The following is a 27,895-nucleotide window of genomic DNA, read 5'->3' as shown; positions in this document are numbered from 1 at the left end:
TAAGGAATGCGCGCATTATATCGCTAACGGAAGGTTGTAACAAACTTTCTCTGTTGTCTGAGGAATTAAAGGATAATCTTTAAAACCACCGATTTTTAAGGAAAATACAAAACCTGAAGCGGTGCTATCGACCGTTGTTACGACATTGTGTATGCACATGAAAAATCGCGGTTCTTATCTTTGTTCGGTGATTCAAGGTCAAGTCTAACGTCTCCCGTTCGTTTAACGAGATTTCCATTGTGCAGTCACTGCATATTTACCTTGCTAATACCCCAACCGATCGCTAATTTGTTAGAGACGAAGCGTGCTTGAACACCCAACTGAACGTCAATGTTAAAGCTTGGAAATAAAATACCCATCGTTATCATCATATTTGTATTGGAAGCTGATGAACCCTCATCTTGTGTTTTTGATGTACTTCAGGGAACATTGACTACGAGTGAGTGAATGATTGTGGTTTTACGCCGCTTTTAGCAATATTCCAGCAATATCACGGCGGGGGACACCAGAAATGGGCTTCACACATTGTACCCATGTCGGGAATCGAACCCGGGTCTTCGGCGTGACGAGCGAACGCTTTAACCACTAGGCTACCCGACCGCCCCACATTGACTACGAGCATCACCGAAAAGGATGAAGACGAAAGTCAGTAATCAGTCACAGTTTCAAGCATGGCCACCATATACCGTCTGTTGTAATAGGGTTCGAAGTAAAATTGCTTCGTTAACAAGAACATTGACAAATCAATTATTTGAATGTAATGGCATGGTGTGTTGTATACACGTTAAGCTAATCTCATGCACGTAACACAAACATTTATCAATGCAATGAACACACTTCATAAGGGGCTTGCTCACTGGGCATGTCCATGGAGCTGTAACGTTAACCAGTGTATATAAACATTGAAGAGTACATGGCCTGCTTTGACTTGCCTTGCCTTTGCATGTGTTTGTGAATGGTGACACTGGTGGGGAATGGTACGCTCACTATTTTCGTGAACACCTGGTGTCACCACAATTTGATCTACTCATAATATCGTCGGAATCGTACAATCGACAATGCTTTTGGCACAGATTTCTTATGAGTATGGAAAGGGCTTTTGTGGTTTCATATGTTTTCATATTAAGATTATAGTGAATATTAATTATATGTGTATCTACTTTATGGTTTCATATTTGACTAAAATTGTGTTAAACTCCGAAGATAAAGATATATTGACAACCTATTTGCGTCAATAGTAAAGTCAATGCCATATGTCTATGGCTACTGCGATCTGTTCCGTGTACACTAATTGGAATGCTTTCTTTGACACATGTCATATCATGTCATGTCATGTATCATATGTCATGTCGTTGGTTGTTTAACGCCGCACTCAGCAATATTCCAGCTATATGACGGCTCATGTCATATCATATCATATCATATCATATCATATCATATCATAATCCGAACTCCCTGGGCGATGCGACGTTAAATTTTAACTCACTCACTCACTTAACTCCCTGGAAAGGATACAACCCAAGCTGTCTACGGGCGATAAAGGGTTTCTACCAACAGCTGTGTATATTTTGTTTGTTGTCGTATGTGTTTATTGACATGATGAGCATGGATTGAAGTAATTGGGATACGATGACATGCATCAACCAAGCCAGCGAGCCTGACCATCCAATCCCGTTAGGCGCCTCTCGCGACAAGAATGGGTTGCTGAATTCTAATTCGGATCTTCACGGGTAGGCGTGTATGTACAACGTCGCCAGTAACCACAATCGGATGGTTACGATTTGTAACCTGGTGGGTTTTATGTCATCGCACCCCTCCTTACTCACGTTGTCTTACATAATTTGGTTTACAGGCCGGACAATAACTGTGACGTAGAACACCATTCACCCACTCACACATCACTTTTTGATAAGATTGTTACTTAGACTTAGACTAAAAGCAACATATCTATCGCTATATCTAGTCATATATCAGCTTTAGTTATATGGTGGACGTAACATAAAGCCCGGGGTACAGTTTTTCGGTAAAATGAGGAGTGTATATTTTTATCTTGCAAAAAAGTAATCGTGTAATTTCTTGAAAAGAGTTCACTAACTGAGTTACTCATAATGTTGTTATCTTTTTACTTTTTTTACTGTAAGTTTACCCGATCACCAATACAATGCCAGAATGTATATAAGTATTTCTGTTTTTTAATGTAATGACAGAGATATCTGGTGAATATGGAAAGGGTTTTGTCGCTTTTATTAACGAGGCAGAACGAGGCAGAGGTTAGTGACACCGCACCACATGACAATGGACTGAACAAAAACGGTTCTATATTAATAAGAGACTAAATAACGCCAATTTCGACTCCTATTTGCACGTTTCATTCCTCTTGCGGGAATATCCATGAACACAATTTAGCTTCCAACTCCTTCTCAAACACACTCCATACTTCTGAAGGGAGGCGCCTGAACGAACATATTGTCAACATCGCCTGTCTTAATTCACTTTTTTTGTCTCCTGCTCGAGCAGCGGCCAAGAGGAGTACCGCGAGGTATGCGCCGGGGCTTCATCCTCCCACCAGTTCAATTTGCTCCTCGGGCCACTAACCCGTCATCTAAAACTGGTGTGAGACTGGCCAGCTATCAAACAGGCAGGGTCATCTGGCTAGTGACCAACGGTAACGCCTTTGGCTGGACCCCAACACTGCCGCATTGCGGGGATTCCACCGCGTCAGCTATGTTGATATAACTTAGCAATAATTTGACCTTTTTTAAAACAAATGGGGTGTTTTATGGAAGGTGATGCCAATATCTGTGGGAATATTTGTCATGACTGAGTAGGTTCCCTCGAGACGATCTTCTCCGGAAAAGACACCATCCCATTTTTCTCTTGGGAAGAATAAGCCATGTATACATTTTTACTATAAGAAAATGAACCGCTTATAACCATATGTATGATGTTAGATTAGATATAAATATCATGCTTAGATGTTATGTGTTTAGTATCCTGTAGATCACAAGAGTAGTCATGTCTGTGAACAAGGAAACATTTTCCCATTACGTTAAAACTGCCTGCTTCTTCCTGTCTGTCTGGGAAGTGTAATTGCAACTATGTTGATATGATAAAGGTCACATACTTTCAAGTGTAAACGTATTGTATATGATATAAATAACTTGTTGCACGTAGTTGAATTGGAATAACAGAACGGCATAAGAATCAACGATAGCACCGGGAGACAATGAGTTTCTTCACCGTTACTTGAATGCTCACTGAAAATAATAATTGATAAACTGGATGGTTATGGATCTTGTTTGCATTAAATATTAATGATTTATTACATATTGTTGTCCTGAACATATATTACTGATATAGGACTATGTCAATCTTAACTCATTTGAGTGAGTGAGCGTGAGTGAGTTGGGTTTAACGCTGCTTTTAACAGTATTCCAGTTGTATCACGGCGTTAACTCATATGACACAGTTCGATGTAGGCTTTGTTCTGTTATCTTACTAATGCATGTGCATGTACACCAACACAACACATTAGAGACTGTTTATTCTTTTATATCATATTTAAAGGGGATGGAACCTGGTAATCCAGTTTATTTAAAAGAACAATCAAAGGAATTTTAGACACTAAGATACTAGCTCCTGGCATACAAATGACTAGTTATTGGTTAAAGATCCCATCAGGATATATTGGAGCCACATTCAGATGTGGAATATGGTAATATTGCAATTTCAAACTGAGGTTAGATATAGAAAAAAAATTTGGAGTGGAGAACTGGTTTAATATATAGTTCTGTGAGAGATAAACTTATCATAATTGTCCAATTGATTGTATCTTATGTAGTTGCTGCCTGTGTTTTGCTGGGACGCTGATTGTATGACATAGCTAAGTATGACCATCATATAAACAACACAGAAACTGACGTTCATGAATGCAGTGCCATACCCGTTCTTAGTATTTCAATGGAATGAATTGTTTACTCAAATATAGTTTGATTAAGGCAAGCACTGAATAGATTAAATCTAAATATAATCCAAACTTCCGCTTTCAAGGAGGCCCAAAACTTCCTGAGCCCATTAATCAAATACCGAAGGACTCAGAAGGGGATTAAGGCATAACTTTATCATTACACTAATATATATAAATCCTTTATCAACGGACAACATTAACGTCCAGCCAAAGACAACAACCGTAACCCAGAAAGTAAACACATTAGATCTGCAATGTCCAGTAAATATATCTTATTTGTTTATGTGTATGTGTATGAGATTGAGCAGGGAGTTTTCTTTAGACAGTTTTTAACAGACAGTTTACTCTGATATCCCGCCCTGGCTGTGCTCCGGTCCATGTCTTACATGATGTAGATGGTACGCTGGGTGTGACAGTCGTAAAACTATTTGTTTTTCGATACAGCGCTAGACAGTTGCGTTTCACCAGACAATGAAAGATTTTTGCATTTACCAAGATACTGTAAATGTATTGTCTTGTCATTTGGTTACTTTGCATGACTATGATAGAATCGATGGCATTATACTAGTCATTGATAAATTATGATGGTATGATTCAAGACAATGTTAGAATATGTTGCATAATAATAATCGAAAATAATGTTGGATTTTATTGCTTATTCCTAGATTGCTAGAATCGGTTCCTGGACTATGTGTAAATCAAATTGTCCTTGTATGATTTCACAACCATGTATATATCCCATATAATTGTATCTGCATGATGTATACAGCTCACGGGAGAACAACGTTGCTTTTATCTGTACCGTAACGTCACCACAATGTAAACAAAGACGTTGTGAATCAAAGTTGCATTTTCCTAAATGCTGTTGAATACTAAACTAAACTAATCTAAACTATGCTGCACTTTTTAATACACTTTTAGATACGTTGTAGTGTCAGAAACGTTTGGATGTTTATATGTATTTATCCTCAACCATTCGTGTTTTGTTTTAATTCGGAAATCAAATAAAACGCAAAATCTTGACTGAACTTGGCAAATCCTAAGGGTATGTGTTCTTGATATAAGTCACTGTCCACCACATTGAATAATTTTTGCTGTTTCTTTTCTTTGTGCTTTTTTCCGAATTCCCGTTAGACAATACTTCCGCTCTAAATACCTCAACCTGTTTTCGAAACACTGTTACGAGAAGAGATACACATTATAATGAATGAGTACTACTGCGTGTTAAAGGGTCAGTTTCAGGCACACATTACATCAAAGCATAAATAGCCCTGTTACAGTTACATATCATTAATACATAATCTTATATCGATATCATGATACAAATATCACAAGCTCGCTTGCGTACATACATGCTGAGTAATACATATTGTCATCCCGTGTGGACGTCCATTGGTGTTTGTCAAAGACTATGTCACTAATCTCCTCTACCTAGGATGTGTTCCCTGGAAATAGTAATTCATTGAGTCTGTTGTCAACAGTACGGGGTAGGTAATGACACTAACTTACTTACTCTGTGAGCATTGTATTTGCAGAATAGAAAGCAATGTGATGAACATTTCTGCCAAAGTAGCCCCATGTCGAATTTTTGGAATGAGTACTTTGCGACGCACAAATGTTTAGAATGGATACAGTAAATGAATATATTGCGTCCTGAGGGACGCACGAAAAAAATATTTCTTTGTGTCTAGAGCATTTCATCAATCAATTATGACCAATGTCCACATGTTCATTTATTCATTCCAGGCCCTAAAATAATTATGAAAACGCAGAGTGCACGACACCATTTCATCACTTTACAGGGCCCTCATAATTCATTGCCTTCAACAACACTAAAAGAATTATTGGGGTTTCTCTGTACCCTCACTTTTGAGAGCCAGGGCAAAACCCTGACTTTGATACTTGAGATAGGAATTATGATTTAATGTCTCAGATCTTTCTACGGATACAAGTGAGTTTTTTCGTGTAGGCCATGTTCTAACATGTATAGTCTGTGTAAAGCTAACGCGTCCAAACCTGTGCAATATCTGTCATATTGTCAGAACAGTTTCTGTGAAGTGAAAGGCTGGGTAGAGTAACGTGAGAATACGTCAACATGGCAGTGTGACACGGAGGGCGTGCCGGTAATGACCCAGAGGTCACGGTAAGTTGGCTACCGTATTGTTTTGGCGGCAGAACTACCACTGCCAATTGGCGCAGCGCCACCTGAAGAATGTCTTCCTAAAGTTGTGAATGACAAACGGGTTGGGCAAAAGTCACCACTTGCCAAATTTCCACACCTTAATGGTGGACAACTCAACTAAACTCTATTTGCCTTCAAGTTAAATTCAGTTACAATGTTTTTCACACATGTTTGCCGTTAAGTAATACCCAGGTACGAAGCTTGTCCCCAGAGCCAAAACTAAAGTTTCAAGAAGTATTTATGTCCATGTTAAGCACATTACTAACCTTTAACCATGGCCGCTCCATCATCATAACCTTCATCACTTTAAAAGCCTGACAATTCAAAACGGAGATTTATCATCCCAGGCCTGCTTTTGTTGTGTCGTCCAATATAAGATTAACAACTGATTGAGACCCTAATGTTCTCATTCACAACCTATTGCCAGACATTCACTCAAACAGATTTTGGAACCCTCAACGTTCATTAATAAATCTTGCATTTGTCTGTTGAAATATTTTTGAAACAATACCGTCATAATTTTTATTTTAATCCTCAAAGCCTTTGGTAAACATTTGTCTGGATAATTTAAACGTCGATAAACATATGTATCCGGAAAAAAAACAGGATCATTAAAAGAATTTTGAATATTCCTGACACACCGAGGATGATATTTTCAATTGTTTATTAGAACCCACAACTTCCAGGTACAACTACTTCATCAACTTGTATCGGTTTCCTAGAATGAGGTAAATGAGGTAAAAACTGCCTTCTTGACAAACCTGATGCAGCCTGCGAACGCTTTCTTCAATGATAGAGAGCATTTCCAATAATGAGGTTGTATAAAAAGCTTTCAATGAATCCTGGTCAGAATGTTGGTGGGTTTTTTTAATAAGGCGCAGGGCTTCCACAAACAGGACAAACCTTACGTGATGACACAACCAATCAGGACGCAGTGTTGTTGGAGATATTTGCCAGCACTTATATCAAAGACATTGCCACCCCAAGTGGTCGTCTCTCTCAGCGTTTGTTGCATTCTTTAATTCTGACGTTTCTTCTTATGACAGGAAGTCACGAAAGAGGGAAAAGACAGAATTTTGGTGTTCAACTTTAAATATGAGGGAAGTCAAGACGTGCACTCATGACAAGATTTTTTTATAAGTGTCTTCTTTGATTTCTACCTTCTGTGAACAATCAAGTGCAATCAGTTCAAAATGTTCCGGTGACATCTTTGTTCTTAGTGTTATTTTCGACTTCATTGCCGATAATGTCACACAATTTTCATGCCAAATTTACAATGGGTATGGTTCTTTATTGATGCTCTGAATAATCTCAACAGGGTGCTTAACTTTCTAATTTAATAAAATTAATACTTTTGGTTAAAATAGCAATTTGACAATCATTCTGCATAATAATAATTTGTTATAATTATTCTATAAAATTTACGAATTTCAAAAGGCCTTCGAAAGCTGTTATTCACATGAACAGTAAGGAGTAGAATTGCATCCAAGGGGTAAGACTGGACTGCTTTAGCACATGTGGTATACGTCCCAGGGAATTGAGAATGCGCACTGATCTGTGGACGGGGGGAATGCCATGTCTGTGAGGAGTGTAGAGGTATTTTAATGGACACATTACATCTGAGTAATTGTGTATATTACATCTGAGTAATTGTGTGATCTGAGTAATCATCTCGGCTTCTGTTTGAACAAAACCCAGCTCTGTCCATCTAATCAGTGTGACCGTAGGGGACGTCAAGATACTACTGTATGTTAAATGGTCTGTGGAGAGTAGTATCTCTGTGTCAAGCTGTCACGGGGAACTATGACTATGTGGTGTTAACAATCTCAGTTGCATCAGTAAAAGGGAAGCTGATTTGACCGCTTTAACAACCAGTCATAACACGTACGTTCTAGGCTTGGTGTCAGAACGTCTTCACAGCAGGACACTGCATCCTGCACGTGATTGCCTAATGCAGACTTGAGTCAATGAGCGAGTGAGTTAGCAAAGTATTACTCTTATATGGCGGCGGGACAGCTTCATGTGGGAGGAAAGACCGAAGTGATGCAGGTCTCGCAACTTTGGCGAAACTCACGAACCCGGGAAAGGTACTGACAAACCTAAAAACATAACCAGGGCGAATTGGGATTCGAACCCACGATCATAGGTGTGTGGCACACACAAGGGACTCTCCCGGATTAATAATGAAATAAAGGGAATCATAAAATGTCCAACACAAACCAAACTCTAAAAATGGCTTAGGGGGAATACAATATAATAGTTCATGAATAATGCATTCCAAGATTTTAAGCCTTATGTCACTATACAGTGATTCAAGTACATGGACAAATAGTACATAAACTATTTCTGAATTGAATATGTTTGATGTTTAGCGTCACACTCAACAACATTAGTTATATGACGGCGGCCAGTCTGGACCAGACAATCGGTGATATTATGACCAATGATCCAGCATAGGCTGCTGGGGACCAATATTCTAACCCGGAATCCCCCGGGGGTGGCTGAATAAAAATGGATTGACATGTGAAACGCGCACTTGATTTGTCCTTAGTTTAAGCGCGATTCAAAACAATCTCAAGTACTGGGATGACCTCCTGGATCTTGGTACTTAATGAACGTAGCTGTACTTAACTCCAGTAGACAATACGACCTTCAGGAGAACTTAGCGGAAGTTACTACAGCACCACGCAACACCGGAACTAGCCGTTTTCATGTACAAGGTAGGCGAATATTTGTCACTGATTGGTCAAATATCAACAAGTGGTCTCAAGTTTAAGATATCTGGGGTCAAATAAACACTGTTCCAGTTTTGGCGAAAAGACGTACGGTTAATGCTGTATTTAACACCATTTCAGTTCCCGGAATGTTCCTTGAAATGTAACGCACGCCGTGTTTGATTGACAGGTATGGTGTCTATGAGGGGCAGGTGTCACAGACACACGATCAAGTATTGATAAGAGCATGCGGAACTACATTGTCTGAAATTAAGGCGTAGGGGGGCAGTTGCGGGTGGGGATTTGAATGCGCAGTATGACAAACATGAGGAGTCATTGAGCCCGTTGCCGGAAACTCCCAGCTTTTACAAGAAAATCATTATAGTGCCACCTGGAAGGTATTTAACATTAGCAGCAGAAATAATCAAGGAGGAAGGCGTTTTTGTACAACTAGTGCACGATACTATTTTTACTCAAGTGTCTCATTTGTGCCAAATTTCTCTACATTTTCGAGACATCTTTTTTCAGAACAAGGCATGTATACTCTAGGAGCCAAGCATTTCAGATAGTTTTTATCAACCTTTTTCTCAAGCTTCGAACTGTTATCACATCCGCCCACTTAGTCCCAGTAATCACTTGAGATCCTGCATCACTTTATATAGATATTTTTTTAATTATGTTTTAATTATCAGTACCAAACGATAACATTTTCGCCAAACGTACAATATTAAAATATACCATGTACGAGGAGCAGAGTACTGACATTTAAGACGTGAGCCCGTGTCAAGTTAGTTTGCACAGGCTGGAGACACTTCGGGCTCTCTGTCACACATTTCGATTAACAGTTATGTATTTCCGACGTCTCTATGCCTTCATGCACTTACGTCAAAGTGCTACGTGTATTCTTACATTGTGTTCGGTTTGTTATTTGAACACACTAGATATTCCTTATTTATCAATCTCTTAGCATGTATTCTTCATTTCTATATAGCAGACAAACACATCGATATGGCTATTTGAAATTCAGCGGAAACAACAATAGACTCACATCCATGAAATATGACCCGAAAATGTTTCCGTACATGACGCTGCGCGATCTGTTGGCAAAGGTATTGTTATGCAGTGGTTAAGTCTGGCCGATTGAGGAAATAAATTCTATGGGCCCGCTTTCAATTGGTCATTCAAAGATTACACCTGTTGTTTAAAATTTAAAACTGGAATCGCTCAACTTCTCCGAGATCTTAGACGGCCATTTTGTTTCTGTCAGTCAATGTCCAGTTGGTCCGTGCTCTATCACACTCCGGTTACCTCCCTTTTTCAAAACACGTCATACGTTATTTAGCGCAAGGGTGCACACTGCAAACAGGAAACCATGTCTAGTCTTATTCGAGTTTGTGTAAAAAAATGCACGTATGAAACTTCCGTACGAGAGATCAAGCCGAAAGCTAACAGCATGGCGGACGGGGGACAAGGAAACAATGGAGGCCCTTGTTATCGTGTAATCTCGTGAATCCTCGTCCCAACAACGCCAGGAACTCTCAGAGATATGACCTCAACAATCTGAATCCTTTAGCTACTATGCCCTTAACTAACCCCTATCTACTCGGATGAAACAATAGCTATCTTTTGTTTCTCATCAAGGTCCTGTGGAAGTGGTGTGCTGTCAGCTGTTATCTATGACGTGTGCCGCCTGTGCTGGCTGTGACTGACACACTCCGCGGGTTCGAGTGAAATGGTCTTTGTCTCTACACGACGAACAAACACTTCCAGGCACAGCAAGAAGACATTGTTCCGTCACACGTCATCTCGGTGGTATAATCATGTACCAAATCCTGGACACGTTCACCCGCGATATTGAAATTGACATATAGTTTTAGCACTGAATGAAAATATTTTATTCAGTCTTGGAAGAGTATGGAAACAATTTGGAGATTGAGTGATTTTTTACTGGTGCACGGTAAAAGTGCTGTCATTTCTTGTGGTTATTATCTATGAGCCAAGGGAATGAAATATTAAACATATGTTGATTTCATTATTTAACTCCAACTATTTTGTTATTTGAGCTACAGCACATTCACAATGATGAATTAAGTTACTTTCTTAGCAGACATTTCATATGATTATGGAAAGGGTTTTGTCGTTATTTTTTAGAGAAAGAATATTCTTTCACTGCTTAAAGGCTTCATAAATCCTTGAGAAAGGGGGATCCAAACGATTTAGTTTCAACAATTTGATTCAACAACCCATTGTTTGAGAACATTTAGCATGTCCGCTGAACTCTTCTTCTTTAGGCCAAGTAATAAACATGGCTATATTAGTTTTATAAAAATAAAATAACTTTAAAAAAGTATGTTGTGTGCAATTTGCCATCTTAAAAAAAAGATTGTAGGATTACTCGTGCATTATATCAAATATTTGTAATATTCACAGAATAGTTAGTTTGCACAGCTGGATTTTCGCGTTGTTTGCTGAACATGGCGGAACATATAACTATTTTAATCTTCCTAAGAAATAGCAATGGGGTCACTTTATTGAACATTGATTTGGAACATATCTGGTTGTGTTGACATGTGCTGTCAGGAAGGGCTTATATGTTTGTTTATATACCTTAACAAACACTCACCTTTTACAATTTCACATGTAGGGGTGAGCAAGGGAGTGAGTGAGTGAGTGAGTACGCCGCTTTTAGCAATATTCCAACAATATCAGGGCGGGGGACAATGGGGGTGGGATTCACACATTGTACCCATGTGGTCAGCTGCAGTATGTCTGTATCAAAATAGGACATAGTGATGCTTTAGAGTACTTTATCTGGCAATGTCATTGACTTATTGTGTTTATTCTCTTCACCCAACGTTGATGTTATCTTGTGTCAGATAAATATTCGAGGAAAACCCAAAGTGACACAGGTCACAGACGTTTTTTCAACCGAGCGCGGTATATGGAGAAACCAAGGATCACAGAATCAATGGTCGGAGTCAGTTGACATTCGAACCCAGGACCAATGGGGTAATTCATGACAATGAACTGCTTTGTGTTAAATCACGAAGCAAATTCGCCTTCCTATTGGAACTATGGGTAAAATCACGTGAAAATCAGCTCGATTGTGTCCATATGAAAATATTCTCAAATCATTAAAAATGAACTATAAACTCACTTTGTGTGTGCTATGTCACTGTGCCATGAGTGGATAACTAGATCTGGCGACAAGTTTTTGAACTGTCACTATGTTCTATCCACTTGAATAGAACCAACTGAAGATGAGTGCAATTTAATTAAAATAGTCAGAGTGAGGGATATTTATGTTCTAACCCAAAGAACATTTATATTCTAACCCAAAGAACACTAACGAAAGCCAAAATAAAAAAGAAAGGACAAATCGAAACCTACAATCACGAATCACTGTGAAGGAAGTGGATGACAAATGTGATGATGCTGTACTCTTGTTTGAGTGGACGCGCTGGTCAGAGTAATGAGTACTCCAACGGAGGGGTCAGAAGTCGAACTTAGAACATTTGTTCATTTAGTTAATGACCATGTATTCACGGAAGCGAGAAAGTATATGTACACGCTTGATCCCCATGCCAGGTCAGCTCGGTGGACTGTTGACCAGTCAGCTTTGGACCAAGGGTAGCTTTTATAACTCTTCCGTATTGGAGATTAGAACGGTCTTAAAATAAAGCCACGGCGCACATGGACCTCACATGGCATTCGTCATATTTACCAACTAATGCCTTAATATGTAACCGGGACTTCTCTGTCAAGCAGTTCTATTTTCGAGCACTCATATAATTCTATATTTGCTACCTTCACCAGGGACATATCAACATGATTTTTAAATTTCTACTTTAGAAAGAAATTTTGAAAAATATATATTTGTAGGCTGAATGACGTTCAAACATCTTGATAAATTGTGCTTATGTACAAACACTCTGGACTGCTTTGGGAACCCGAACTTGACAAGATCGGTCTCTGTGGTAGTCTAAGTGGATAACGATAATCATGCTTGTACATTATGCCCATGTACATACAATTTGGATCCTTTGGGAAAACAAACTTGACGACCTGGTCTGGGAGGATAAAGGTAATCTTTAACTATTCCAAGAAACATATTTCTGCATGTTCCTAATCGTGTTGCTACCTGTCACTTGAAACACGTGCAGGTTTTTGCGATATATTAGCTTCCCAAATCGGTTCCTTCCTCCAGTTTTAATTTGGAGCTTCAGAAAGTCAGAAGCTGTTCTATATCGATATATTGACACAGCTGATATTTTGACATTTCTGAGAGCGTTAAAGGTGAAACCGTTCACAATAGTGTCTTTAGGTCAACTTTGTGCAATTGTTGAACTTTTAAAGCCCCGGACTGCATTGTGGTAATACCAGCATCTTAAGATGATGACTCAACTGATGATGGCATTTTTGTCACATACCTCACAAACCCGTACCCAAGTGAAATCCCCATGAAATCTCTATTCAAACCCTTTGATGACAATTTTATACAGATGGAATTATTTCAGTTACCAAGTAAAGCATAATTTGACTTCATATTTTTGCGAATTATGCGTATTACAAAGACGATGGCATTTTATAGCAAATATGCACGACCTTTATTGGTTCAAATTTGTAACTAGAATGTTCATCACGATGAAGATGCTGAAGCGATATGCACATAAGGGTCGGTTGTCTCCGTGGCGAATTTGACCCTTTGTTTGGGCTAGCCTACCAGTGCCCACCACCGGGGATTAAATACCGTTGTCGATGGTAGACAGAAACATACCTGTGTTATACTGAGCAGGACAAAGTCAGTGTCTCAATACAAGAATTCAATGCTTAAACCCTCTTGCGCATACCCCGTACACTTGACATTTCTTTTCTAAAAAATAATTGAATTTAAACGCTTATAGCGTAACTGAAGGACATGGGATGTATTAGAATAATCCACTCGATTTAAAAGTGGTGCACGATGTTGCATACAAATATGTTTTTAAAATATTTTATAGGTTGTCCTTGTTCAACGTGTTTCAAAGAAAACATTTATACAGTGTGAAATATAAACATCTTCCGCTTTTGAGAGCTTTATGATGACGTTCCTTAGAAATTATTGTGATGGAAATAGGTGCGGAAATTTGGGGAATATGATGACGTCTGATTGTAAACACAACATCCTTTCCACGCATTGACAAGTCGTACATGTGATGTTGACAAACATTTCCTTACATTAACAAGAAGCGAGCTATTCAACATGCGTTGTTTCACACCGTGTGGAATCGAATCGGATCCTTATAGACACAAACCAAACCTGGAACAATTATTTCAATTATACACAAATGCATTGAAATTAGTCAGTTAAGTAAATTTGTGTGAACTTTCATGAAACTTTTTCCATGTAATTTTGTCGCTAGTTTGTCTGGTCGATTGAGCAAGTGTAGAAACAAGAGCCAATGCAGTTCACAACGGTGAGAGGCTTCGTTATTACACAAGCATTATATACATTGGCACGGCGAACGGCAAGGAATCCTAGGCGGGTCAATAAAGTGTTTTGCAAAAGGGGATGATGAAAAGAGGTCTTAGAATTGGATGATATACAAACACCAAACGCGTCATATATTTATGGGTAAAACCATAAGTATATTGAATCAACCAGTCGGCTTTGTTTCCCCTAGGCGGGCGTCGTCTGAAATATTTGCTGAGTAAGCTTTTTGTCAATTTATGATTGATAACATTACAGCTGCTACGTACTGTGTTCTTTTACAGGTATGCTTGTGTTAATAAATCGTGTCAGATTATGTAATCAGTCCCAAAGAGACTTTATTATAAAATTTTATTTACATTAAAGATATCTAGATACAAATGATTGAAGTAGAACACTCTTTTCCCTGGAGACATGAGCTTAATTTGTCTGAAGGTATTATACACTTTGTTATACATATCAGGTACCCATTGTGTGAAGGGAATCTATTGGAGATAATAATTAAATGAAACTCTATTGGTAGAGTGGTGTCAGTCATATACTGGGGTACTGTGGGAGTTTATGTTTACAAGGAACTCTGACGGCACGGCCAGATTCAAGTCTTGGTCACATTTTTACAGAAGCCGGATTTTGAATTGACTTTTCAATAGGTAATTCCAGGCTTGAAAGGCTGTAGGCGTTCATGTTTTGAAGGAACTATGACGAAAAGGCCATATTCAAGTCTGGATCATATTTTTACAGAAGCGGGATTTTAAATGGACCTTACAATAGAAAAATCCATGCTTGAAATGCTGTACAAAGATTGCAAGAGGTAATGCATACATTCTCACGGACAGCTTCTGACAAAAGGCTTGGAAAACATGTGTGAAATGGGGAAACGTAGGCTAGAAGCATTCAGAGGGATAGTGAAGCAATGGTTTAACCAAGTATAGAAAGCAATCAATGACATTTATGTGGCTACGGATTAATTCTCTAGTCAGCTGTTGACTTGTTGCAGATATCTAAACAGTCCACAAGAAAGGGTTTAAGGCGGACATGCGGACAATGGGATGGAGTCTGAATATTGACCTGTCTTATTGCTACTTGACCTTCGTCTATCAGAAATAGTTACAATTGATTATGGAAAAGGCGAGTGTTTCGCCCATATGAGTACGTTTAGGAGACGGGAGTATTTTCAAAACTGACTTTTGGATAGCGTTAAGACGATAGTATTTTCAAAACTGACTTTTGGATAGCGTTACGACGGGAGTATTTTCAAAACTGACTTTTGGATAGCGTTAAGACGGTAGTATTTTCAAAACTGACTTTTGGATAGCGTTAAGACGGTAGTATTTTCAAAACTGACTTTTGGATAGCGTTAAGACGGTAGTATTTTCAAAACTTACTTTTGGATAGCGTTAAGACAGGAGTATTTTCAAAACTGACTTTTGGATAGCGTTAAGACGGGAGTATTTTCAAAACTGACTTTTGGATAGCGTTAAGACGGGCGTACTTTCAAAACTGACTTTTGGATAGCGTTAAAGTTGTAAAGGTAAATCCAAACTCTTCAGGAACTGGCGTCGTTCTAATGGTTTTAACACCTGGTGACAAGAATGATTTTCATATAAATCATATATTTTCACGACTATGTTGTCTTTTACGCCCAATGGGATATGTTTTGTTGGAAAGTCGAGACTGGTTAGTCTCTAGCATTGATGTTACATATTTCACTGACTTGATAAATATCAAATGGTTCAAGTCAATTCAGACATATCGACGTTGTTGGCTTTATGGTGATGTTTGTACTTTGATCAAGTGTCTGAGGTTATTCCTACTTGGCATCGACTTGGGTTTCAGTTAAAGGTGAAGTTATAATTCATCGACTTTATATAACATGTCAAACTTATATCTGACAGCCTCTCAAGCTAATTAGATTAACCCTCTCTGAATAGGTTATGTTTCCCTTATATAAATGACACGGGTTATTTGGAGTTACTGACAAATGATATACCCACATCTTACATATTTTAATATTTAATTACAACAGTAAAAAGAAAAACAACCATCAGAGACTGAAGAACTATCAATAAGAAAAAAACACTTACCGTTATACGTAGCTCGTCGCCGTGTCGTCGTGGTCATCGTTGTTGTTTTTACTGTTGTCGTTTTTGTAGTTGTTGACTTGGGCGTCGTAGTTGTCGTCGTAATAGTAGTCGTTGTGGTCGGTGTAGTTGTGGTTGGTGTAGTCGTTGTGGTTGGTGTAGTCGTTGTGGTAGAAGGAGTAGTAGTTGTAGTGGTTGGTGTAGTCCGAGGCGATGTATAAACAGGCCTTGTTGGCCACTGTGTGGTGATTCCATTCAACCATGGCTTGGAGGGTCTCCTTGTCGGCCACCACGTAAGAGGGGGTCTTGTCCACGGTGCCCACGTTGATCTTCTAGGGGCAGTAGTTGTAGGGCGTCTAGTCACAGGGCGCCATGTTGGGCGTTTTGTTGTTGGCCTCCACACTGGACGCCGAGAAGTGGGTCTCCTGGTTCTTGGACGTCGGGTCGTGGGTCTTCGCGTAAATGGTCGACGCGTTGTTGGTCGACGGGTAATTGGTCGATGGGTTGATGGTCGACGGGTTAATGGTCGATGGGTTGATGGTCGACGGGTAAATGGTCGACGGGTCGTTGGTCGACGGGTAGTGGGTTTGGAAGTAGGGCGCCTTGTGAAAGGTCTTCGACTTGTTGGTGGTGTGAAAGGAGTTCTGCGTGTGGTGGGTCTCCAAGTCGAAGGACGTCGGGGTGTAGATCTAACAAGCGGCTGTTGTGTTACGGGTTTACGAGAAGTAGGTTTCCGCGTTGATTTCCTTATCGGGGGCCGCCTTGTCACCCAGCGTGTGGTCGGGCGTCGAGAGGTAGGTCTCCAAGTTACTGGAACCCTGGTGGGCTTATCGGTGGGCAATGGACGCCATGTTCGGGGTTTGATGGTGGTAGTAGGACGTCTATAGGTAGGGGGAGGGGTGAAAGGACCCTTGGTTTCAGGCCGTCGAGTTGGGGGTTGGGGTCGTTGTGATCGTCGAAGTTGAGACGGCGTGGTCAATCCACCGTCGGGTATATCACAATCATCATAAGGAGAATGCTTCCAGACACATACCTTGTATTTGAGGGACCAGACAGTGTAGGGGGTACTGCACGACAACTTCCACGAGCGGTTCCCGAAACACGTGTAAAACACGCTACAGTCTTTGGAGTCTCTAACATAAGTCTGCTGCGCCACCGGGAACTTGCAGGGACTGCCCACGGGCGGTTTATATAATGATATTTTCGAATCCTTGGCAAATGCTATTGTAATCCACAATAATAAAGTCCACACGTTTGTGAATCTAAAGACAAAATGTCTAACATTTGATGATATTGATTGCACCATTGTACCTATATTATGGCGGAGATATATCCAATAGACGAATATAGGGTAAGATCCAAAGGCTATACCCAAGTAGTAAACACGATGCTCAACTCAGTGACTTGTCCTCCTATCCTTGGCTAATGGGTCCTGCCTTATCCACACTGTCACACTATCAGTTGATGTGAGCAGCGACAACCTTCTCCCATGCGCTGCCAGCGACAACTAACCCAAACTCCAAGTAGGAAGAAATTTAAACGCGCTGCGCGGTTCCCCAGCAAGCAGAGGGCTGGTCAATGGTAGAGTAATCCACAGAGAATCCTCGTATTTGAATTCGCCCTCAAAGAGATTAAGAATCGTCTTGTGTCGTCTGCTTGTTGGCATTCCGTCGCTCCGCTGGTCACGTGATACGCGAGTTCCGCGCGCTGTTTGTCGGTGTTGGGCTGCAGCTTGCTGTGGCAACGTCAAGGTTGTACAATATAGGGGACACACACAGTTCCTGCAGCGTCACTGGCAGTTTTAGTCATTTCCCCTGATTGAAAGTTGCCTGGCCAATTGTGCGCCGATCTCAAAGCAAACAAAGCTTGTGCAGGTAATAGGCCTGGGTCTTAGTTCCAGCTAGCTGCAGCCACTGAGGTGAAAAACGAAGCAAGAAGCCACTGAAGAGACTAGACACTCTGGGATTGGCGGCAAGCATGTCTTTAAGTTTCAAATACACACTAATGCTCTTGAAAACTGTAATGATTTGTAAAGTGTGTCTAATTTCAAGGTTATTGACGTCATGGTAATAAAATAATGTTTGTTTTGCTTATACCCCCTTACATACCATGTTGACTAGTCATAATCGCCCAGAGTAGACGATTGTCAAGCAAGAAAAACTAACCAGAGCCTTACGCCCTTTAAGGAGCGATCACCTGTTAATTACAGGTATAACTTGCCAATTAGCCGCAGGTTCGCCTCGAAGCCATAAAAATCAAGGACAATAATCCAGAACATACCATCGAGCCGGTGCCAGATATAATACCTCTGTGGAGACGGCGTGCGTTACTCGGTCAAAGCAACTGAAAATCTGCTTGAGTTTTACAATTAACATTGTCAGTGTGCAACTAAATATTGAACAGATATGCCAAAGGTAATGAAAGGTTACAATGACACATTTGTGTGGGGGAGGTTAACATCTATTAATGCACAAGTTGGTAAAGCTGGTTAAAAGTTTAATGCAAATTAAAAAAATCAAGACTTAGTAATTAAGACTTGGTTTCATATTACGCCACTCCACAGGTACAAAGACGTGTTTTTAATGCTTAAAGAATATTCTATATCAGTAGATCAACGGGAGTGGTGTTTTGTCCCTATCAAACCATCTATGCTTTGAGGAAAAGAAATAGGTTATAAAGGCACATACTATGATACCCAAATGACAATGTTCTTGTTGAGGAGACACCTCTCCTCATATTTACATTATCCGCATAGTTCAATACATTGAGTGCCAGAGAGCTCCTCCGACCGCTCAGTGGTCATTTACTCCAATACGTGCCAGGCAGTCCCACAGAGCAAACAACCAAACGGATCATATATCGGTTGTTCCATAATATCAAAATTCTTGTGGCTGTTGTGCAAACGCACGTCTTAATATTCAATAATTCCAAAATTTGTAACGGACAAAAACACATCAGGTGATCAACCACACGTTTCATCAAAAATAACATATAAAAATAATCCCTAAAAGTACATAATAATCTTCTGTTGGACGAATGTTTTTATTCTTTTGAATGATCATGTTTTTAAATGCATTGCATTCTAAAGGTTAGTTTTGTTATTGAGTCAAGGGACGATTTTCAAATAATTCAATTCTAAATTTGTTTAGTTGCGTGATAAGGCTGCCCAGGTTGCGCAACGCTATTGTTTATGAATTTTATGTTTGCCCTATGAGTCTCGCTACATCTGTGCACCCAATATCCAGCGTTATGCACAAACATCATGTTTTACTAAGATCTAATTTACTCACTATTAATAGTTCGAGTCAGCTGCAACTTTCACTCAAAGAGAAGAAGGGTTTTCAAATCGCTAAGACGCAATGGACGACGTGAGGTTTAGAATGGAAGTGTGAAATGTTGAAGAACACATTTCACTCTTTGATCCTGTGCTGCCTTTTGGAGACTTAATCCAAAAATATATAGGAAAAACAAAATGAATTACGGTCAAGCACAAATTGTTACAAGAACTAATTTCGCAAAGAAATATATGACATAGTTTTATGCAAGCAACCCCAGACCTCTGGAGAATTCAACCGTGTGTGGCGACGGGTGAAGCGGAGTTAGGTGGATCATACGAGATTGCCCTGCTGAAGAAATGGATCGTACAAGATTCTGTTTATGTAAGCAGGTGGCAAAAGTAGCACCTGGGCGTTGCCATTGGGAATTTTAATGTTCTTCAAGAATTATGGCTAAGAAAATACCTTTTTTTTAAGTCGACAAACATTGTTACCCTTAAAAGATCGTCAGAATTACGAGTACAAATTTGTTCGTTTCTTTAGTGAAAACACCTCTTGGTCAATATTATTCTTACCAGATTCGAAGTTAGTGGTTGAGTGGTAGCTCCTGGGTTCGGTGGTAACACATAGGTGTTACGTTCGTTATGGTTGATTGTACAAAGGTCCTTTCCTAATCGTCAGTGCATGCACTGAAGGATAATGATGACTGGTACAAACAAAGACACATCACATCCCAGTTCATTGCAAGATAAAAATATGATTTACAAACTCATAACTTTGTTTTTAAGAGGAAGAAAGGGTATTTTCGTTATCTGGTTGAACCAGAAAAATAATTCTGCAAACAATATTATTTTTAAAATCGGTATCAACAGGATTATAATTTGACACGGATGTTGAATTGCTATGGCAACTGTCTTATGTTTGTGTTTTGTTTTGAAGTGTTTGTTACAGAAAAGAGCTAATATCCTCCATATTTTCCCAAAGAAAGAAAAATATATTTACAAGATATCGTTCTTGCTCTGTTTAGTCACAACTATCTCCGTTATCTGTCATTTCACTACAGTAAACCAATATAATAAACAGGTGTATCATATTTTGTATTTCACTTGCTTCTGAGATATTATTCACCGTCCGATTGTAATAATACGAACAGAGAATGTCCACTTATTCTGTGTGGCGGTCGGGTAGCCTAGTGGTTAAAGAGTTCTCTCGTCACGCTGAAGACCCGGGTTCGATTCCCAACTTGGGTACAATGTGTGAAGCCCATTTCTGGTGTCCCCCGCCATGATATTGCTGGAATATTGCGCAAAATTGGCTTAAAATCAAACTCACTCTATTTAACTTGTAGCCAATCCTACAAGATATAGATATAATATAATATGAATAAATTATAACCAAGCAAGAAAAGTATATTTGTTCATGAACCTGACATTTTTTGGATTATGGAAGATAATGGAAGATAAATAGGGTTGCTTACTGACTGATAATAGAAAATTAGACATTGCTTTACTAGCTAACGAGATAATTGTATAACAACACCACTGGATATGACGAATGTTACCATGGCACTGAAGAAAGCTTGATTCTGACTGATCAAAAAACAAGATTGTAATCAGGTATTTAATTCAATCTGATACCTCAATCTTAACAAGCTTTTCACACAAAAAATCATGCGAATACATCGATCTAAAGCGTTGCCTCGGTTCCAAATGAACATAAGACGTATATAATCAACAGTTAGATTACTTATATTTTAAAAGAGAAAATGTATGCCCAAATTCAAATTTTTAACTGCACAGAGACAAATATAATCTCCGAATTTAATAATTGTACCCACATGGGAAATCGAATCCAGGTTTTGGCGTGACGAGCTAACGTTTTCACTACTAGGCTACCCCACAGCCCCTTTCTTACAGCTACAAACAAAATAATACAATATCGTGATAGCAGTAATATCACTTTAAACCTAAAACAACACATACAATAAACAATAAACATTCAACGATTTTGTAAACAAATTAGCACGTAAACAAATAAAAGGTAACGGTAAGTATTTGTTCAAGAAGTTAGGGAAGCTTTATAACAATGCACAAGTCGCACATTTTCTCAGCGTTCCCAATTTCATGCTCAACATATGCATAGTTCTGCGTGTACCAGTAGTCAAATTGCTGTCATGCACAATGACACCGCAGTGTATTTCCAGCAATGTATTCACTTGACAAGAATGCAAAAAAAGCAGGTCAGAGACAATTGTTGCGTTTTATATACATCTTCCTCCCTGTGCACTGTTCAACGTTAATAAAAACAAAAGGATTGTTTGTTTGCAATGCTTTAATCTAGGGCAGTTCAGCTCGTACTGCGCTGTCATTTGCCGTGTTTTTTGGCTCTTCAGAAACAGCTCAACCATTAGTATAATAGGTTATTGTGTAGATTAAGTCGCATCAATAAGCGCAGTGGCCGAGGTGACGTTCAGATCAAGCAGTTAGAGCGAGTCGCAGCACTCTGTATTGACATGGGGTTTAACACGCAAACCCCAGCTCTCCTTTCCGGAAGTTACCATCTATGCTTTATCGCTATACTCTCAACCATAGAGGTAGAAACAGCCTTCCCAATAACACGATGTGGCAGAAATCATCACTGGTCTAACAAGTCGTTCTATATACATGTAATTGCATTTTCGTTATAGTTACGTCATAAAATAGTAGTGAGTGAGTGAGTTGTGTTTAACGCCGTTTTAACAGTATTCCAGTTATATTACGACGTGTAAGTTTAACAAGATAGACACAATTTAATGGATAACAACTTCTTTAATACTGTGAAAAGCGACGTTTCGGTATAGATCCTTATACCGTTGTCAAGCAACCAGGGCTTGGAGGGTCTCCTTGTCGGCCACCACGTAAGAGGGGGTCTTGTCCACGGTGCCCACGTTGATCTTCTAGGGGCAGTAGTTGTAGGGCGTCTAGTCACAGGGCGCCATGTTGGGCGTTTTGTTGTTGGCCTCCACACTGGACGCCGAGAAGACAGTCTTGCTTGACAACGGTATAAGGATCTATACCGAAACGTCGCTTTTCACAGTATTAAAGAAGTTGTTATTCATAAAAATGTGGGGGCGGTCGGGTAGCCTAGTGGTTTAAGCGTTTGCTCGTCACGCCGAAGACCCGGGTTCGATTCCCGACATGGGTAAAATATGTGAAGCCCATTTCTGGTGTCCCCCGCCGTGATATTTCTAGAATATTGCTAAAAGCGGCTTTAAACCATACTCACTCACTCATAAAATTGTGTCTATCTTGTCACCCGTCAACTTCTAAGTAATGCCTATCAAACAATTTGTGTAAGTTTAATGTGGGAGGAAAGCCCGAAGTGATGCAGGTCTCAGACGTTTACCGCTTCGGTCAAACCCACGAGTACGGGTATGGTGCTGACAAACCTAGAAACATAATCAGGCGAACCGGGATTCGAACCCACAATCATAGGTCTCTGGCGTGCCCAAAGGACGCAACTCTGCACAGCGAATCGCGGAGCTTCAGACGACTGGGCCCGTGCCCCCCATAAATTAGTAATATCCCAAACTACGTGTATGCTAGTCCCTACGCTTATAATACCAATATGTTAAATGTTTATAGATTTATGAGTACGATTTATTATATGCTAATCCAATAACGATCATTAGATGGTGTCAGTGGTTAAATGAATAGCATGTACAAGTCTTATTAGCAAGCATACTTTCTAAAAATATAAGCACACTTTCTAAAAATATAAATTAAAACAATTCATGAACATTATATTATAGCACAATGTTTATTACCATGTGTAATATTGTTTTGTATAGGATTCGAACAGTATTCTTCTTATGTTTCATGTAAATATGTATTTATTGTCTAATTGTGACTCATAGCTGATGATACCATTTGTACACATAGTGGGGCAGCATACGCTCACCTTTTCGCTAACACCTGGTATCATCACATGATATACTCGGAATCATACATTCGACTCGAGAGATTTCTTATGAATGTGGGCAGGGTTTTGTCGGTTTTCTTTATGCAATGTGTTACGCAACGTGTTATGCAATGTGTTACGCATAAATAGACCCGTGAAGATTCCGGGGTAGAATAGGTCTTCAGCAACCAATGCTTGCCGTAAAAGGTGACTATGCTTGTCGTAAAAGGCGACTAACGGGATCGGGTGGTCAGGCTCGCTGACTTGGTTGATGCATGTCATCGATCCCAATTGCGTGGATCGATGCTCATGATATTAATCACTGGATTGTCTTGTCCAGACTCGATTATTTACAGACCGCCGTCATATAGCTGGAATATTGCTGAGTGCGGCATTAAACAACAAACCAACCAACGCATAAATAAACTTATTATCCATGATTCGTTCAACTTTGTTAATCTGATTTCATTTGGTAAAACACAGTCTGGATTAGCGAGTAAATATGTTCCACCTGGCTGCTATGATGCTATAAACGTCATAATAATGGTTTGAAATCGTAACCTAATTAATCCCCAAACGAATATAAATAGATATCTTATGTGATCATATCATATTGTAATCATTCAACTACACAATGTATTGTGATATGCTTTACTATAAATATAATGTTTATGTAACTAATATTTCAAAATTTCTTCAACGTTGATTTTCTATAGCAAATACCTGTGCAGTCTGGCTCACATGGCCCAAACAAAATAATTCCATTGCTGACATTAGGCATATTATTATGTCTATAGATAATTTAAAACATGTTTGTAATTATTTTTTTTATTTTCTTTATCTGAAATGAATAAAATTAGTGGAGAAAAATTAAAAAAGCTTTATCAGAGTTTTGCTGTATTTTTTTTATCACTGTGCTTCCCTTCGGCTGACTACCACGAGGGAAGGCAAACGGGGATATTAAACTGAGACATTTTCCCCTAATGTGACAAAATGGGTGTCATATGAAGTATTCTATGAATATAAAAATCAATTTTTTAATGCGAAAAGTTTGCCTTTTAAGAAGGAACAATGGTAAGAATGTGTTTGGGAGGACGCAGCGGATAGTGTATTGAGGGGTTAACGTTGTTTTTGTGTCTTTCTTTTGAGGGGATTTGGAACGTTTTTTAAAAAATATTATTGAATTATGCGAAACTTGTTTAATTCTTCCGCTCCGTGCGAAAAAAGTTCAATAAATCAGGACAAAAACGTTTCTTTTTTTCCTCATGCAGTAACACGTGTGAACCAGCTGTGCTCCATTTGAATAGATATCAATACCACTTTATTTCATTTTTTATACCTCCGACCTAAAATTGCAGGGTATATTGGTATACCCAGGAATTCCTTCGTCTGTCCCTCCTTCTAAGGATTTTTTTGTACGACCTATATCTTGAAAAGTATTGCATAGATTCTTTACAAACTCTTTCTATACCAATAGGAGGGATGCAGTGCGAAGTTTGATTGCAATATTGGGATTTCCTGAAAAAATACCGCTTTCTTTCATTTTTAACTTAAGCATTTGTGCGACATATAACTTGAAACCTACTGTATGGATTCTTTGCTGTATGGATTCATGGAACAGTTTGCATACTAATAGAAGAGGTGCAGTGCAAAGTTTGATTTTGAAATCTGGATTTCTTGAGAAAATATGATTTTTTACATGTTTTGAACTTAGAATGTTTTTATAGATTCAACATTTGTTTTACCTGTAACTAAAGAACTACTGCATGGATTTTTTTCAAATTTAAGTAACACTTTCTATACTTTCTATATTCTATCGTTCAGAAAATACAACTACAAGCAAGCTGTCGACTAGTTCACCCGTTGCCAAAGGATAATACTGTACCATATTTATGGCAGTTGTTCAGTCTCTGCGTGATGTATTTCAGAAAGCATGTTATTTCTCAGATCATGAAACAATCACCATCTCCTGGGACATATTGTACTGAATTTGTTCAAATCTTCAAGAAAATTGGCATCTATTCCTTAAATTTGGAAGGAAAACATCAATGACAGCCATTTATCATTTGCTTACAATTATACCCTGACCTGTGTGCCTGATGTTTGTGTAACCCTCATCAGTGACTGCCGTCTTGTAATTTTGTGAAAATTAAACAGTGACTATTGTGTAACAAACCCTCAGCAGTTGCAGCCTTCTTATCTTTTTGTGAGAGTTAAACTGTAAGCGGCTTACCTGATGCATGAGAAACCCTTTCTCAGTGACAGCCTTCTTATCTTTTTGTTAGAGTTAAACTGTAACATGTTTGCCTAGTGCACGAGAAACCCTTATCAGTGACAGACTTCTTATCATGTTGTGAGAGTTAAACAGTAACCTGTTTGCCTCGTGCACGAGAAACCCTCACCAGTGACAGCCTTCTTATCATTTTGTGAGAGTTAAACAGTAACCTGTTTGCCTCGTGCACGAGAAACCCTCACCACTGACAGCCTTCTTATCTTTTTGTGAGAGTTAAACTGTAACATGTTTGCCTCGTGTACGAGAAACCCTTATCAGTGACAGCCTTCTTATCATTTTGTGAGAGTTAAACAGTAACCTGTTTGCCTCGTGCACGAGAAACCCTCACCAGTGACAGCCTTCTTATCATTTTGTGAGAGTTAAACAGTAACCTGTTTGCCTCGTGCACGAGAAACCCTCACCACTGACAGCCTTCTTATTATTTTGTGAGAGTTAAACAGTCACCTGTTTGCCAGAGTTAAATATTAAACTGATTGCCTGATGTTCGAGAGATCCTCATTACTGACAGCCTTCGTATCATGTTGTGAGAGTTATTATAATACAGTGAGCTCTTCCTCATGTATGAGACCTATGCCACGTATGTTAGAAGCAAGACACAAAGAGAGACAAAGTCCAGGTGAGATAAACTTGTTATTTTGAAGAGGTCAGGTCATGTATACAATGGCAGTGCTGCTTGTGACGTCGTGGTTATACTATGAGTTCAGAAAAGTACAAAAGACATATAAATACATGAACATTCTTCAAAATGACAATCGATCTTCGGTCAAACTATTAATTAACGTCAAGTCCAGTGTACCCCATCCTACAAAGCATGATGATCATGTAGCAGTGCATCTTTGAATCATACCCTTGCCATGTTATATTATAGTGCAGTTTAAGGGAAAGCGGCTCAAACGTTAGGGCATCAGTTATATCTCCAATATCAAAAGTGTTCTTCAGCTGATATTGGAGTCGAGGTCGTGGGTATTAGTGAACCCTGCTCACTTTTTGCCCTCTACTTATCTATTTCGTTTGGGGCATTTTTGCAATTTTTATAGCTTTTTCATACATGAAAACTATAGTGACTGAGGCATAAATATCCACGTTTTGATATGAGGGTTATTACTTCAGATGTAATCATTCCAATAGCCTGGAAAAGATTTGGTCAGTTTACCTTTACAGCGAAATCATGTAAGTGTGGACCTCGTTAGTCCGGGCACCGATTATTCTGGGCGAGTGCTGTTTGGATACGCATACATAATATCTGTCAAATGTATCACTAGGTGAAAGCTGTTTGGATAAGCATACATAATATCTGTCAAATGTATCACTAGGTGAAAGCTGTTTAGATAAGCATACATAATATCTGTCAAATGTATCACTAGGTGGCTGTTGGAATATTCATACATAATATCTGTCAAATGTATCACTAGGTGGCTGTTGGAATATTCATACATAATATCTGTCAAATGTATCACCAGGTGAACGCTGTTTGGATAAGCATACATAATATCTGTCAAATGTATCACTAGGTGAAAGCTGTTTATACATAATATGTATGCTTATGTCAAATGTATCCCTTGGTGAAAGCTGTTTATACATAATATGTATGCTTATGTCAAATGTATCACTTGGTGAAAGCTGTTTATACATAATATGTATGCTTATGTCAAATGTATCCCTTGGTGAAAGCTGTTTATACATAATATGTATGCTTATGTCAAATGTATCCCTTGGTGAAAGCCGTTTATACATAATATGTATGCTTATGTCAAATGTATCACTGGATGTTGAGATAAGTTGAGACTGTTGACATAATATCTGTCAAATGAAATAACTCCAAACAGAAGGGACGGTAAAGTTTCATGAAAATCCTATAGATTTACGCACCATTCTAAATATAAATATTTCCTATCTCTCAAATTTCATATTGAGAGTTCCAATTCAAGGTCAGCATATTGGGAATACTGTCCCTCAATGCTTTAATGCTCTAAT

The 27,895-nt window shown here is 39.0% G+C and overlaps 1 protein-coding gene across 1 annotated transcript in view; it reads right to left on the bottom strand.

The window, feature by feature from the left end:
* Positions 1-17,915, bottom strand: part of LOC124138366 (mucin-2-like) — a 79,066-nt gene extending 61,151 nt beyond the window's left edge. The window contains exon 1 of the mRNA XM_046504974.2: positions 16,418-17,915. Coding sequence (XP_046360930.2) covers positions 16,418-17,720 — 1,303 coding nt within the window. The 5' untranslated portion in view covers positions 17,721-17,915. The remainder of the gene's footprint in view (positions 1-16,417) is intronic.
* Between the last annotated feature and the right edge of the window lie 9,980 nt (positions 17,916-27,895).

This window comes from Haliotis rufescens, unplaced genomic scaffold (genome assembly GCF_023055435.1).
Source record: "Haliotis rufescens isolate VD_foot unplaced genomic scaffold, xgHalRufe1.0.p SCAF_8, whole genome shotgun sequence".
NCBI classification, from domain to species: Eukaryota; Metazoa; Mollusca; class Gastropoda; order Lepetellida; family Haliotidae; genus Haliotis; species Haliotis rufescens.
Note: the sequence above shows the minus strand (reverse complement) of the source record. Positions and strands in the feature narration are given on the sequence as shown.